General features: G+C 38.4%; 1 protein-coding gene across 4 annotated transcripts in view; it reads left to right on the plus strand.

The window, feature by feature from the left end:
* fgd6 (FYVE, RhoGEF and PH domain containing 6) overlaps positions 1-13,092 on the plus strand; it is a 140,813-nt gene that overhangs the window by 37,526 nt on the left and 90,195 nt on the right. For 3 of the 4 annotated variants that reach the window (XR_006315036.1, XM_043713308.1, XM_043713309.1), the window contains exons 4-6: positions 8,558-8,622; positions 8,724-8,754; positions 12,385-12,536. Coding sequence is in view for 3 of the 4 variants with exons in the window: in XM_043713308.1 (XP_043569243.1) it covers positions 8,558-8,622; positions 8,724-8,754; positions 12,385-12,536 (248 nt within the window). In the remaining variant the exon portion in view is untranslated. The remainder of the gene's footprint in view (positions 1-8,557; positions 8,623-8,723; positions 8,755-12,384; positions 12,537-13,092) is intronic. The other variant, XM_043713310.1, reaches the window with a different exon arrangement.

The following is a 13,092-nucleotide window of genomic DNA, read 5'->3' on the forward strand; positions in this document are numbered from 1 at the left end:
CCTCTGGATGAAGCAGTCGCAGTGGTCTGCCCCAAATTTATACAGTTCAGTCTATTGTGGTTCTACTTTAGTGGTCAGTTGATGGGGTCTCTTTCAACGTGTTTGTTTATGGAACCGGTGGATGAATACCAAGACTCCAGGAATTCCTGAGCTTCTCTTTGTTTAGCCTGTCCCAGTATCATAACATTGTCCCAGTTGAATTGGTGTCCTTCATTGTTAGTGTGTATTGATATAATTGTTTGTCCTATGTAATGTTTCTCACGGTTGCTGTGTGGTATTATATATCACAATTGTCCTGCTTGTTGTGGGAATGATAGGACAAATGGGCAGGAAACTCACCACAAGAATACACAAGCATCAGCTTGCAAGAAAACGACATGACTAGTCCTCCCTAATATCAATACACACTGACAGTGATGGATACCAATTCAACTGGGACAACATTATGATATTGGGATAGTCTAAACAAAGACAAGCTCAGGAATTTTCATTGGTTCCATAAAAAACTTGTAAAAAAGGACCCCATCTACAGACTACTATGGTACAAAACCGAAAATAGAACCACCCGCCACAATAGACTGAACCATATGAATTTGGGGCAGATCACAATGACAGCGGTTCATCTAGAGGTTCCACAATCACTGAAGATGTCACCCAGGAGAGAGACCAAAGCTTTGCAGGCAAACCAACCAACAATGTCAACTACAACCCGAGCTACAGATCGTCACTAAAATTTTAAATTCTGATATCACATACAGCACTTGATATGAGTAAAGTCAGAGACATGGCTTTATTTTGAAATGATATTAACAATAAGCTGTTAAAATCCATTGAAAGTGTATCTCTGCTCCTGTATATTAATGAACTTCAGCAATAGTATCTCGTTTGCTAGCATGTTCCATGATTTGTGTGTGTGTCAGAGGTAAACCTTCATGTCTGATTTTATCTTCAATATATGGGAATCTTTTCATTTTGCTTTATTTTCCAATTTTTACTGCTTTAAAATAGTAATCTGTTGAATTCTTTATTTCTGTTTTATTAGCCCTTTGTGTCTGCCTGTCTTAGCCTACACATTAGCATGTGTAATCATTAGCAGATTGTATTGTTAAATGTTTATTTTCCAGGCTATTGATCTTGGCTACTGTAAAAGTTTCAAAGTCCAAATGTTCAAAGTTTCAAAAGAACAGCTAAAATTTGAGTGACTGCACACACTATACATATCATTCATATATTTTATGACATAAATGGATTTGCGGTTCTGTAGTTAAAGTTTCAGAAGCTAAGATGGATATTTGATAGTGGTATTCAGAATCATGAGGAGTCTGAACAGTGGATAGGATGAAACTGTTGCCAATGGTGGAAGGGTCAGAAGCCACAGGTTATAAATTTTGTGTTGTAATAGAAGCAATGACAACATGAGGAAGATCCTTGTTTGTACTGAGAATGGTGAGGGTCTGGAATGAAGTGCCTCAGAGCGTCATAAAGAAAGATTAAGTTGAGGCATTTGAAGGGGAAAAGGCTGGTAAGTGACACTAAGGACATAGGAAACAAGAGCAGTATAGGAAACAACATAAGAAACAAGCCTGCCCCACCATTCAACAAGATCATGGCTGATTTGCTCCAGACATCAACTTGTCTGTCGTGCCAGCCCATCATTTGTCTTCAAACCCCTGATATCGCAAAAAATGATCTACATCCTTTTTAAATACTGTCAGTGATCTTGCCTCCACAACTTTCTGTGGTAGGGTATTCCAGACATACATTACACTCTCAGAAGAAATTCCTTCACATCTAATTTTAAATGGGTATCCTATGTTCCTGAGTTCAGGCAGCCCCTTCAGAATCCTGTATGTTTTGATAAGATCACCAATGCCAGTATATTCTTTTTAAAAATATGGTACCAAACTTATACATAGTACTCCAGATGTGGCCTCACCAACACCCTATGCAATCATAACAAGCCTTCCCTGTTTTGAATCTCCAACTTCCTGGCATTAAAATTTCATATGCTGCCTTAATTATTTGCTGCATTTCCATGCCAACCTTCTTTGTTTCATGCACAAGAACATCCAGGTTCCTCTGTGCTGCAGATTTGTTTTGGAGTCTCTTTCCATTTAATAATAGTCTGCCTTATAATTCTTCCCACCAAAATGCTTTCCACATTAAACTTCATCTGCCAAATTTATACCCACTGACTAAACCTATTTAATTTCCTCTTGCAGATTCCTTATGTCCTTATCACAACATGCTTTCTCACCCATTTTTTGTATCATCAAATTTAGATACATTACACTTGTATGTCAAGTGTAAATCTCATCCCAAGAATTGGTTTAGTGGACATATATTGTATAGACTGTGTGAAGGGGTTGGTGACGATTTGCCATGGCACATTCGCCACCAATGATTAGCCACTGCTGGTTCGCCACCAGCATTTCTCCACTGGGATCATTTGACCTCTGAAGACTATTTGCCACTGGAAATATATATATGTACTAATTGTTTTCCCTCCCGCCTGTTCTTTCATACTTCTCAGTCCCCTTTATTTATACAACTGCATACTATATATTGATTTTTAAAAAAGAGGTAAAATAAATGTAATTTTATTGGTTAATTCTAAGTTCAGGAAAACATTCTCTCATAGCACTGATATAAAACCATCGTGGTAAAACTTCTTATTTCCACGTTTAGTAATAATTTCTGTTTCCATACTAAAAATTCCTGTTCCAAAAATACAAGCTTAAAAAAAACTCTCCAGTGGCCAATGGGCGGTGGCTAAGCATCCTCGGTGGTCAAAGGGCAGTGGGGAATCATTGGCGGCGAATCTGCTGTGGCAAATGGTCCCATCCCGGTGTGAAGGTATGTATATCCTTTCTTGGGTAAGGAAACTAAAACTGTGTATAGTACTCCAGATGTGGTCTCATCAAAACCCTATGTAATTACAGTAAGACGTCATTATCCTTGAAGCTGAAAATGTGTTGCTGGAAAAGCGCAGCAGGTCAGGCAGCATCCAAGGAGTAGGAGGATCGACGTTTCGGGCATGAGCCCTTCTTCCTGAAGAAGGGCTCATGCCTGAAACGTCGATTCTCCTGCTCCTTGGATGCTGCCTGACCTAGTGTGCTTTTCCAGCAACACATTTTCAGCTCTGATCCCCAGCATCTGCAGTCCTCACTTTCTCCTAGAAGTCATTATCCTTGAAGTCTTACTCTGTCGTACTAAAGACTAGCATACAATTCACCATTTTAATTGCTTGCTGCACCTCCGTGTGATTCTGATTTGTTTATAAGGTTTGCCTGAATTCTCTTCCATGTGCCACGTTCTTGCTATTCATTTCATCAGTCTATATTCTTTACATCCTTTTGTTAACTTAGTTTCCCAGTTAGTTTTGTATTACAAGCAAAATTAGATACAATACATTCAGTTCCTTCATTTAAATCATTATAGGTTTTAATTAGTTGAGGCTTGAATACTGATCCTTGCCGTAGCTCGAGGAACAGGGTCCCAACTTGAAATGAACTATTTATTTGCACAGTACATAAACAATGAAGTTATGTTAAAACTTTCATGAAACACCAGTTAGGCCTTAATTTGAGTACAGTATTCTATTCTGGGCACCACAATCTTGGAAAGAAACCAAGGCCTCAGCCTTTAGAAGAGATTAAGTAGAGATATGGCAGGGATTAAAAGTTGAATAGCTGGAAATCTCTGGTTGTTCTCCTTAAAGCAGAGACATTTAGGAAGAGATTCAACACAAGGTTTCAAATCATAAATAAGTAAAGTGAAACTAAACTGTATCAGTGGCAGGAGGCTAGAAACCAAAGAAAAAAACTAGGGTGATCAAGAAAAAGAATCAGGTGACATGAAGAGACTTTTTTAAAATACTGAGTTGTGAGCTGCAATCCACAGTCTGAAAGGGTGAAAGTAGATTCAACAGTAATTTTCAAAATTGAAATGAGTATGTAAAGCTGAAGATAAAAAGATGCTGAGCTGTGAGGAAAGAGCAGGGGTTAGGCATTAGATTCAAACCAAAATGTTGATTCTAGCGCTATTAAGCTAATGGTCTCCTTATGTGCTGGATAAGACCCTGAATTATATTTTATTTTGAAAGCTTCTTCATTTGCTGCAAGTGAAGAAAACTAATGCAAAGATTTCCAAACCACTTTGCAAGGGTGATCGTTGCTGTTTGCATTTGTCATCTCAAAAGACTGTATATTGTCTAGTCAGGACTGTTTCCAGAATCAGAAAGGGCATGGAATTTTTGTTTAAATGTATGACCTGCTGAATCTGACATCACCTTTTGCCAAATAATATTTGTGCTTCTGCCATATCACAAACAGATGAGTTAGTCTTTGTCAGATTTCTCTTTATGGGAGTTTGCTGTGTCAAAATTAGCCACTACGTTACAACAGTAACTATATTTTAAAATGACTGTTGAGTGTTTGTGAAAAGTGCTATATAAATGCACATATTTATAACTTTTTAAGTTTGTATTAACTTTGCAAATGAAGAACCACTTGACTGCCTGGCAGAGCTTTACACTGCACCATGTACCTAATGATTTCCACATAACATAAGTTTCAGCTTTGCTTTTCATTTTAAAAAAAATCTTTCCCATATGCTTATGGTTCATGTATATTAGAATAAAGTACTTTGAGGAGCCTCCTAACTTTGAGCTCAGTTGGAGATGAAGAGAGTTTGGGCGTCCATAACGAAGAGGAGGTGGTTCGAGCCACGAAATGTGAAACTTTAAAATGATGGAATGCACCAGAAAAATCATGGATTTTAGGTGGAGAGAAACAAGGGAGGAAATATGTAGTTCGGTTCAGTAGGGCAGAAACAGGCTAAAGCGATAAGTCAACCAAAGCAGTCCTATTTGTGACTCTTGGGAAGGAGACAGAAGCAATCTGATTGAGTTTCGGGAATTATGAAGTAGGAAACCATGAAGGGAAGATCAGTGTTCTGGAACCAGTGGCTTGTTGAGATCAAACTCCTTATTCAGAGTCCAAATTACAATGGCAGAGTCTTTATTTTCTTCACTGGACCTGAAACATCTGATTTACAACACCTGCAGTTCTTTTGGTTTTCTTCATTTTCTTTGCTCATTAACATGTTTTTAAGTTTTCTGTTCGCAGTTCTTTAAAATTTCCATCACATTTTGCATTCAGTATACATAGTGGCAGAGTTCACAGGTCTTGTAGTTCTGACATCATTGATATATGGATGGCATTTAATCAGTAACATTTGAAACCATTCATGCTAATTTATTTTATTTGTGGCATAGTCCTTTGTGGGACTTGAATGACTTCTTAAAGTTGGCATATTATAAAAATTATGATGAAAATAAAACTGGAGAGTTTTGAGATTTCAATTGTGATCTTCCATCCGAAGGAGGTTGCACAAACAGTTTCTGTAAACTGTTGAGCTTTTTTTGTTGCATTATTAGCAGTGTAAAATATTGCAAGGCAAGCCAAAGCACTGAAGCAAATGAACAATACAGTTTTAATGAAGAGTTAGTTCACATAATGTTTGAATGATGTAATGCAGTAATTCCCAAGACATTGCCTGCTGAAGACTATGGCTCAGCACTTGTGCCTTTAAGTTACTCAGTTGAGACTCCATAACAGAAGCTTGGGTACAAAATCCAGGCTTGCACTCAAACTTTCAATTTCTCAGGTAAACAAAAAATCGCATTGAGAAAGCATTAAGTTCTCCAATGCTCTGATTGATATTTGTCCCTCAAGTATGATGAAAATCAATTTTCTGGTCATCAGTTCATTGCTATTTGTGGATCCTTTATGTGAGTAAATTGGCAGTTACATACCATGCATTATAAACAATGACTGCACCTCAAAAGGTGGACTGTACAGCAATTTGAGACGTTCAGAGGTCATTTAAGGTAATCTATAAATGTAAAGCTTTTTTTTAAACATACTAAAGCAAACATATTTACTATAGCCGATGACATGCCTTACTTGTAACACTAACCTCAAATTTTCAGAATTGTCAGGGCTGAATATTAATAAAGACTATGTTACGATTGCCTTGTTAATTTTAACAAATGAGAAAGCTTTATTGCTTCTCCAGAACTTAGAAGCTTAAAGAGCTGATGATTCTCTGTTTTAGTCCTGGTTTAATGACTTGTGTCAGACATCCACTGCTGCCTGTGCTCTCATGCAGAAGGGGATTACGTCCTTAATCATGAATGAATCTTTATAATTATGTATTTTAGAAGAGTAGACAATCAGCTGGGTGAATGAGGCTCACAGGATAACAGGATGGGAAGGTATGTCCAGGAGAAGGAAGTAGGGCAGTGGAGAGAGAACCAAGGAGAAAACAACCAAAACGTCAGTTTCCAGATGAGCTCCATATGTTAAATAGGTGGAAAGAAATGGAAAGATGAAAAAGAAAGGAGATGGTTCTTCATTTTAAGGAGATGTTGCTTGCATTATTTGCATAATTTGATGCTTCACACTGAATATTTTTGATTCATATTTGACTCTCCAAAGATAAATCTCCCTAATGTATTGGTTTTGCATTCCACACCGTCACATCTGAGCTTAGACAAATTGGATGATGTTTTCTCTTTCATTTATAAAGATTCTACCAAAAATGTTTTTGAGACATGCAAGTTCACATCAACTTAGTTCCTAATTTCCAAAGATCTACATCGCAAAATAGCTACAATTGGCAACTTCTCACAAGTATAAGAGAATGAACAGTGTAGAAAATGCAGTTATGCTTCTGCAGGCGATGCTCTCCTGTGTTTTCGATTCAACCATATAGAATATAGAACAGTACAGCACAGTACAGGCCCTTTGGCCCATGATGTTGTGCCAAGCATTTATCTTAATCTAAGATCAACCTAACCTACATACCTCTCAACTTACTGCTGTCCATGTGCTTGTCCAGCAGTCGCTTAAATGTCCCTAATGTCTCTGACTCTACTACCACTGCTGGCAGTGCATTCCATGCATCCACTACTCTCTCCGTAAAGAACCTACCTCTGACATCTCCCCTACACCTTCCTCCAATCATCTTAAAATGATGATCCTTCATGACAGCCGTTTCTATCCTGGGGAGATGTCTGAACTGAAGAAGGTACTCTATTTTGAATGTATTTGAAGTTAATACTGCTCTACTTTCAAGCCAACATTTCGTATTTTGATTCCCCACAACCTGGAAATGTGCAACTTCAACAACACAAGAAGCTGAATGTACCCAGTAGCTAGTTGTTTAATTCAAAGTATTTGATTGTTTTGTTTCTTTGTAATAATTTCCACCTTGTTATTCACATTGCTTAATTAAAATTAGTTGGTTGGTTCAAAATTTCTAGCACAAAAAAAATTTCCACTTATCAGCAACTACTATTTTTATTAATACAGTTGATTGCAGTTTATAGGCTGAGGCAAATAATTTTGTAGTGTGTTCAAAATATTTAAAGTAGTTGGGTATTATGGCCAACTCTCTCAGTTCTCATCTGTAATGTAATAGTTTCATTTTGCTCACCTTGAATGTTTTGGATGGCTATGAGCTGTTCAGTAAATGTAGAGCTTTTTGTCTCATGTTTGAGTTTACCATTCACAGATAGTTCTGGGATAACACATGTTTCGGCAGTGCAATTAGCCAATAACGTCGCTGAAGAATTAGGGAATGGTATTTTCGAGAAAGCTTACCTCCTTTGGTAATAGCGCCATTCCAGGGGGAATCAGTTCACACTCTTCGTTCTGCACAGGTGCTGATATCCACGTCATTCTATGCATGCACTGATGTCTGTGCTGTTCTGCACACGTTGGTGTTTGTGACGTCCCATGCATGCGCGACATCCTTGCTGGTCTTCATGCCATTCTGCGCATGCGCCAATGTCTGCGCTGAAATCTCCACACCACTCTGTTCATGCATGATGTTAGCACCGGTCTTCGTGCCATTCCGCGCATGCGTGCTGTCAACTACTGACTGAGCAGCTTTCTGTGAGAGTTACTGTCCAGAGAGAAGCTTTCTTATATTTTTTTTAAAAACTGTAGTGTTAAATTTACTTTTGTTTTGTTAATTAATATGATTTCAACCTTCATTCAGTTAAAAATCACATAACACCAGGTTGTAGTCCAACAGGTTTATTTGGAAGTACAAGCTTTCGAAGTGCTGCTCATTCGTCACGTAGCTAGTGGGCGTACAGGTTGCACAGCTAGTGGTAAAGGAGCAGTGCTCTGAAAGCTTGTCCTTCCAAAATAACCTGTTGGACTATAACCTGGTGTTGTGTGATTTTCAACGTTGTCCACTCCAGTCCAACACCGACACCTGTACATCATAACCTTCACTCAGGCTGTGCTATACTTTGCCTTAGACATTTGGGTGATTTTTGAGCGATTGTGAGTGATATTTTCTACCCCAAACCCCACTTTTCCAATCGGCTTCATTATATCTATTAAGCAAGATTTTGCTAGAATGCAACTATGGCATTATAAGAGATCTACCTGGATTCTGATGTAATGCTGCTGTTATATTTTATGTTTTCCTGTGAATGGTAGTGTAATTTCTAAATCTTGCCTTTTAACATTAACAGAATGGCGAAGGAAAGAAAACCAAAGTGTATCATATTGCCAGAGAAATCATGAGCTCTGAGAAAGTGTATGTAACGTGTTGATTTTGATATTTAAAAATTACAACAAAATTTGAATAATCTCATTTTACGCATACAAGAATAAAGTCATGGATTTTTTTGTCAACAGATTTGTGGATGTTTTGAAGCTTTTGCACATTGTAAGTAATTGATTTTCTGTTTTTATACTTTGAGTCTTTTTCATTCTTTTGAAATCAATAGATAAAAGAACATGATCAGCAGGTGCTCATATAGAATGTGTTGCACAACAAAATGTCTGTAATAGAATCCCCTTCTGAAATGCAGTGCTTTGGTGTGGTCATAAGAAATGAACTTGAATGAATTTTAGGTAGTATTCTAGTCCTGTACTTCTGAAAACAGTTTTAGTATGCGCTGGTCAGCTGTCACATTCTTGAAGAAATGAGTGGTTGCCCATGAACAACAGTGAAAAGGATTCAATATCCATTTTAGAGGTATGTGAGGGTTGTAGCTGGCCATCTGTCAAGGCCTTCCATTTTTGTGTTAGTGTGTCATCTGGTAGGCTTTAATCATATGATATTTCCCAGTGCTAGTCATATAAACTATAACCATTCTAATGATCGAAAAGCAAACATATCCTTGCAACACTGAGTGCAAAACTGCTGGGTCCAAAATAACTTTTGCAATGATAGTTGTACATTGCTTGGGTCAGCAGTTCAAAGTTGATTGGTTGCTGTCTTCAGTCATAATTTTTTGAGTAGTTAGTCATTCAGACTTTTTTTTTAAAGGTTGGTTATAGTTCTAGAAGCATTATAATTTGTATAATGCAGCATCAGCCAATTCAAAACAGTTTAAAATATCTGTACTACTTCAAAGTATTTCTGTTTGCATGAAGTTGTGCCTGACACAAGTATGTTTTAAAATTTTTACAATAGCTGCATAATGCAAAAGCAAGTTTATGTACTAAGGACAGTTTTGTATGTTGAGAACTTACTTGAGTAGGTAATGAGAAAATGACTCTGATCAAAATTCCTCATTGCCATTTGTTCCTCTGGGATGTGACAAGATTATGAACCTGATGACCAAAGTGCATTATCTTATGTCTGCTAGTAGTAATGAAGTTATTTTACTCGTACAGCTTGTTCTTCTTTGTATATTTTTATCCATGTTTCAGATAATTAACAAAGGTAAATCGTCCATGTTTGATTATATGGTATTTTAACCAATTGTTTTGAAGTGGCCTCCAAAAGGAGAGTGGTGGGAAATCTGGTGATAGAACAAGAATTGTAACCAGTTTGCAAGGGAGAAAGTAACATTTGCATTTCCCGTGGATTGCCTCAATTTTGAATAACTGCACACTGAATAACCTGAAAATACTTTTGTTTTAATTCTTTATTCGGATATTGCCTAGGCTAGAATTTATTTTGCATTCCCAGTTGCCCTGAAACTGAGTAGCTTGTTGGGCTTTTTCTGAGAGCAGTTATAAAGGGCATGCTGCTGTGGATCCACAGTCATGTGTGAATTAATTTTTTAAAAAGTAGATTTAATTTGGCACTGGCTTTGAATTGTATCTAGCTATTTCTTTTCCCATAGAACATATTTTTATATTCAGCTTATATTTAAGGTGTTACATAAACTGGTGATTCACCCTACACTTGTAACATCATTGCATTTCCTTACCTTGTGATGCTGAACCATTCTGATTTCTTGCATGTGGATGACCTGTGGATCAATCTGGTTCTGCAGTTATTAGTTGCAGTGTAATTATGCATGATTTAGAATGATTATTCTATTGATTAATTTAAACTTACAACTATACTCTATAAAATGATGTAAAACTGAAAGGATTCTGTTACTGATCACCATCCAGTGATTGTTGGAGAAAGTGAGGATTGCAGATGCTGGAGAATCAGTGTCAAAAAGTTTGGTCTTGGAAAAGCACTGCAGGCCAGGCAGCATCCGAAGAACAAGAGAATCGACATTTTGGGCATAAGCCCTTCATCAGGAATGTGGTGGTGGGGAAAGAGGCTGAGAGATAAATAGGAGGGTGGGGACGGGGCTGGGGAAGGTAGCTCTGAAGGCGATAGGTAGATGGAGGTGGGAGGTGATGGTGTTAGGCCAGAGGCGAGGGTGGAGTGAATAAGTGGGAAGGAAGATGGACAGGTAGATCAGTTCAAGCGGGTGGTGTCGAGTTGGAGGGTTGAATATGAGATGAAGAGGTGGGAGAGAAGATGAGGAAACTGGTGAAATCTAGATTGATGCTGTGTGATTGGAGGGTCCCAAGGCGGAAGATGTGGTCGACCACTTCAACTTCCCCTCCCACTCTGTCAAGGACATGCAAATATTGGGCCGCCTCCACTGCCACATCCAAGCCACCCGATTCCCAGGGGAAGAACCCCTTGAGAACCTCCAGATCACACAGCGTCAATAATGATTTCACCATTTTCCTTATCTCCCTGACCCCCATCTCTTCCCAGATCTAAACCTCCGATTTGGCACCACCCTCTTGAACTGTATTACCTGTCCATCTTCCTTCTCACCTACCTGCTCCACCCTCTCCTTTGACCTATCCCTATCACCATCACGCCCACCACCTCCATCTACCTATCACCTTCCCAACCACCTTCACCCCCAGCCTTCTACTTACGTCTCAGCCCCCTTCACCCCTCCATATTCCTGACGAAGGGCTTATGCGTGAAATGTCAATTCTCCAGCTCCTTGGATGCTGCCTAACCTGCTGTGCTTTTTCAGCACCATACCTTTCGATCTTGTGATTGTTGCCAATGATGAACAGTCACAATATGATTGTGCAAAATAATTGAGCACACCCTGCCTCAATCTTGCAGGAAAACCAAATGATCAGGACTTTGGAATTGCCAGCATCCATGAAACGGTATCTATCCGAAGCAAGGTCCAGAATGGGGGAGTCCAAAACTAGAGGGCATAGGTTTAAGATGAGAGGGGAAAGATTTAAAAAGGACGTAAGGGTCAACATGTTCACGCAGAGAGTGGTGCATGTATGGAATGAGCTACCAGAGGAAATGGTGGAGGCTGCTACAATTACCATATTTAAAAGGCATCTGGGTGGGCATATGAATAGGAAGGGTTTAGAAGGATATGGGCCAAATGCTCGCAAATGAGGTAGATTAATTTAGGACATCTGGTTGGCATGGATGAGTTGAACCAAGAGATCTGTTTCTGTGCTGTACACCTCTATGTCTCAATTACATCATAGAAACAGATGAGAAGTTATAATAGAAGCAAGTCATCCATTTATCCTCCAAGCAACCAATTGGTTCTTATCATGCCTGATCGGCATCATCTGAAGCCCCTGTCCCAAGTCGAGTCTTGACCTAGCTTTTGCTTCCCGGTGGTAAGTTCCATAGTACCTGAACACTTTGTATAATGTTTCTCCTCTTCTCTGTTTGAAACCCCTTATATTTAATCTTGTGCCTGTATCCTCTGATTCTTGAACCTTTAACAGCTGGTAGTAGTCTCCTATTTTTACCATAACGGTAGTGTCCTACCTCCTGGAGCAGGAGGGCAACTTGCTCTGGAGATGTGTAATGACATCTCTAAACAGAATAAAAATGTCTCCAATTATTTCACAATTGAAAACTCTTTAATGCATCCCATTCAATTCTTCCTTATTCATATTTCCCCATACCAAGCAGGGTTAAGTTTGCAAATTAAATTTTTATATACTTCAGTTATGTTACAGTTTTGGTACTCCTACTTTCATATGTTTATTCCAATAGACAATTTAAATATTGAAACTTACATGCACATTTGATTCATCTGGATTCTGACAGGATTTCAGGGATTCAGTAATCCAATCTTCAAGACAGTATGGAAAGCAAGTGATTGAAGATAAGATCTTGAACCAGATCCTGTACTACCTGCCACAGCTGTATGAACTAAATCGGGGTCTGCTACGAGAATTGGAAGAAAGAATGGCACACTGGTAATGGATCTTTCAGCATTTGACTTGATAAAATCTATTTCCTAACAAGTATGAACTTCTGAATCTGATCAGTAATGTGATAGGAATACATTATGAAGAAAGTTTGAGGGATATGGGGCTCTCTTTGGGAGGATATCATGTATATGTGACATAAAGTGAGGTAATAATCCAGAAACTAGACAGTGACTGGCAAGAGCTGCTAGTGAGAAGGGAAATGGTGGGATAGTGGTAATGCCATTAGATTAACAATCTAGAGGCCTGGATTAGTTATTTGAACTGATTGGTAAGCAAAAAAAACATAATCTGCTATTAGCTGAGCACAACACAAATAATGGCTAGCCGACAATGAAAAGTCCATAAGAACTCTATAACTTTAAAATATTCACTGAGTGACCATTGCATCACTTTCAGATAGTTACCTGGAGCTTCTATTGTGATGTCTGAAGCTCTGTGGTAAGCACCTGTGAAGGCTGTAAAAATCAAACTTTTGGAACACTTGACTGAATAGAATGCTGTAGTGAGATTTTTATGTTTAATTAAACATGCTTGTCAATAA

The sequence above is a fragment of the Chiloscyllium plagiosum genome, chromosome 23 (genome assembly GCF_004010195.1).
Source record: "Chiloscyllium plagiosum isolate BGI_BamShark_2017 chromosome 23, ASM401019v2, whole genome shotgun sequence".
Taxonomy (NCBI): domain Eukaryota; kingdom Metazoa; phylum Chordata; class Chondrichthyes; order Orectolobiformes; family Hemiscylliidae; genus Chiloscyllium; species Chiloscyllium plagiosum.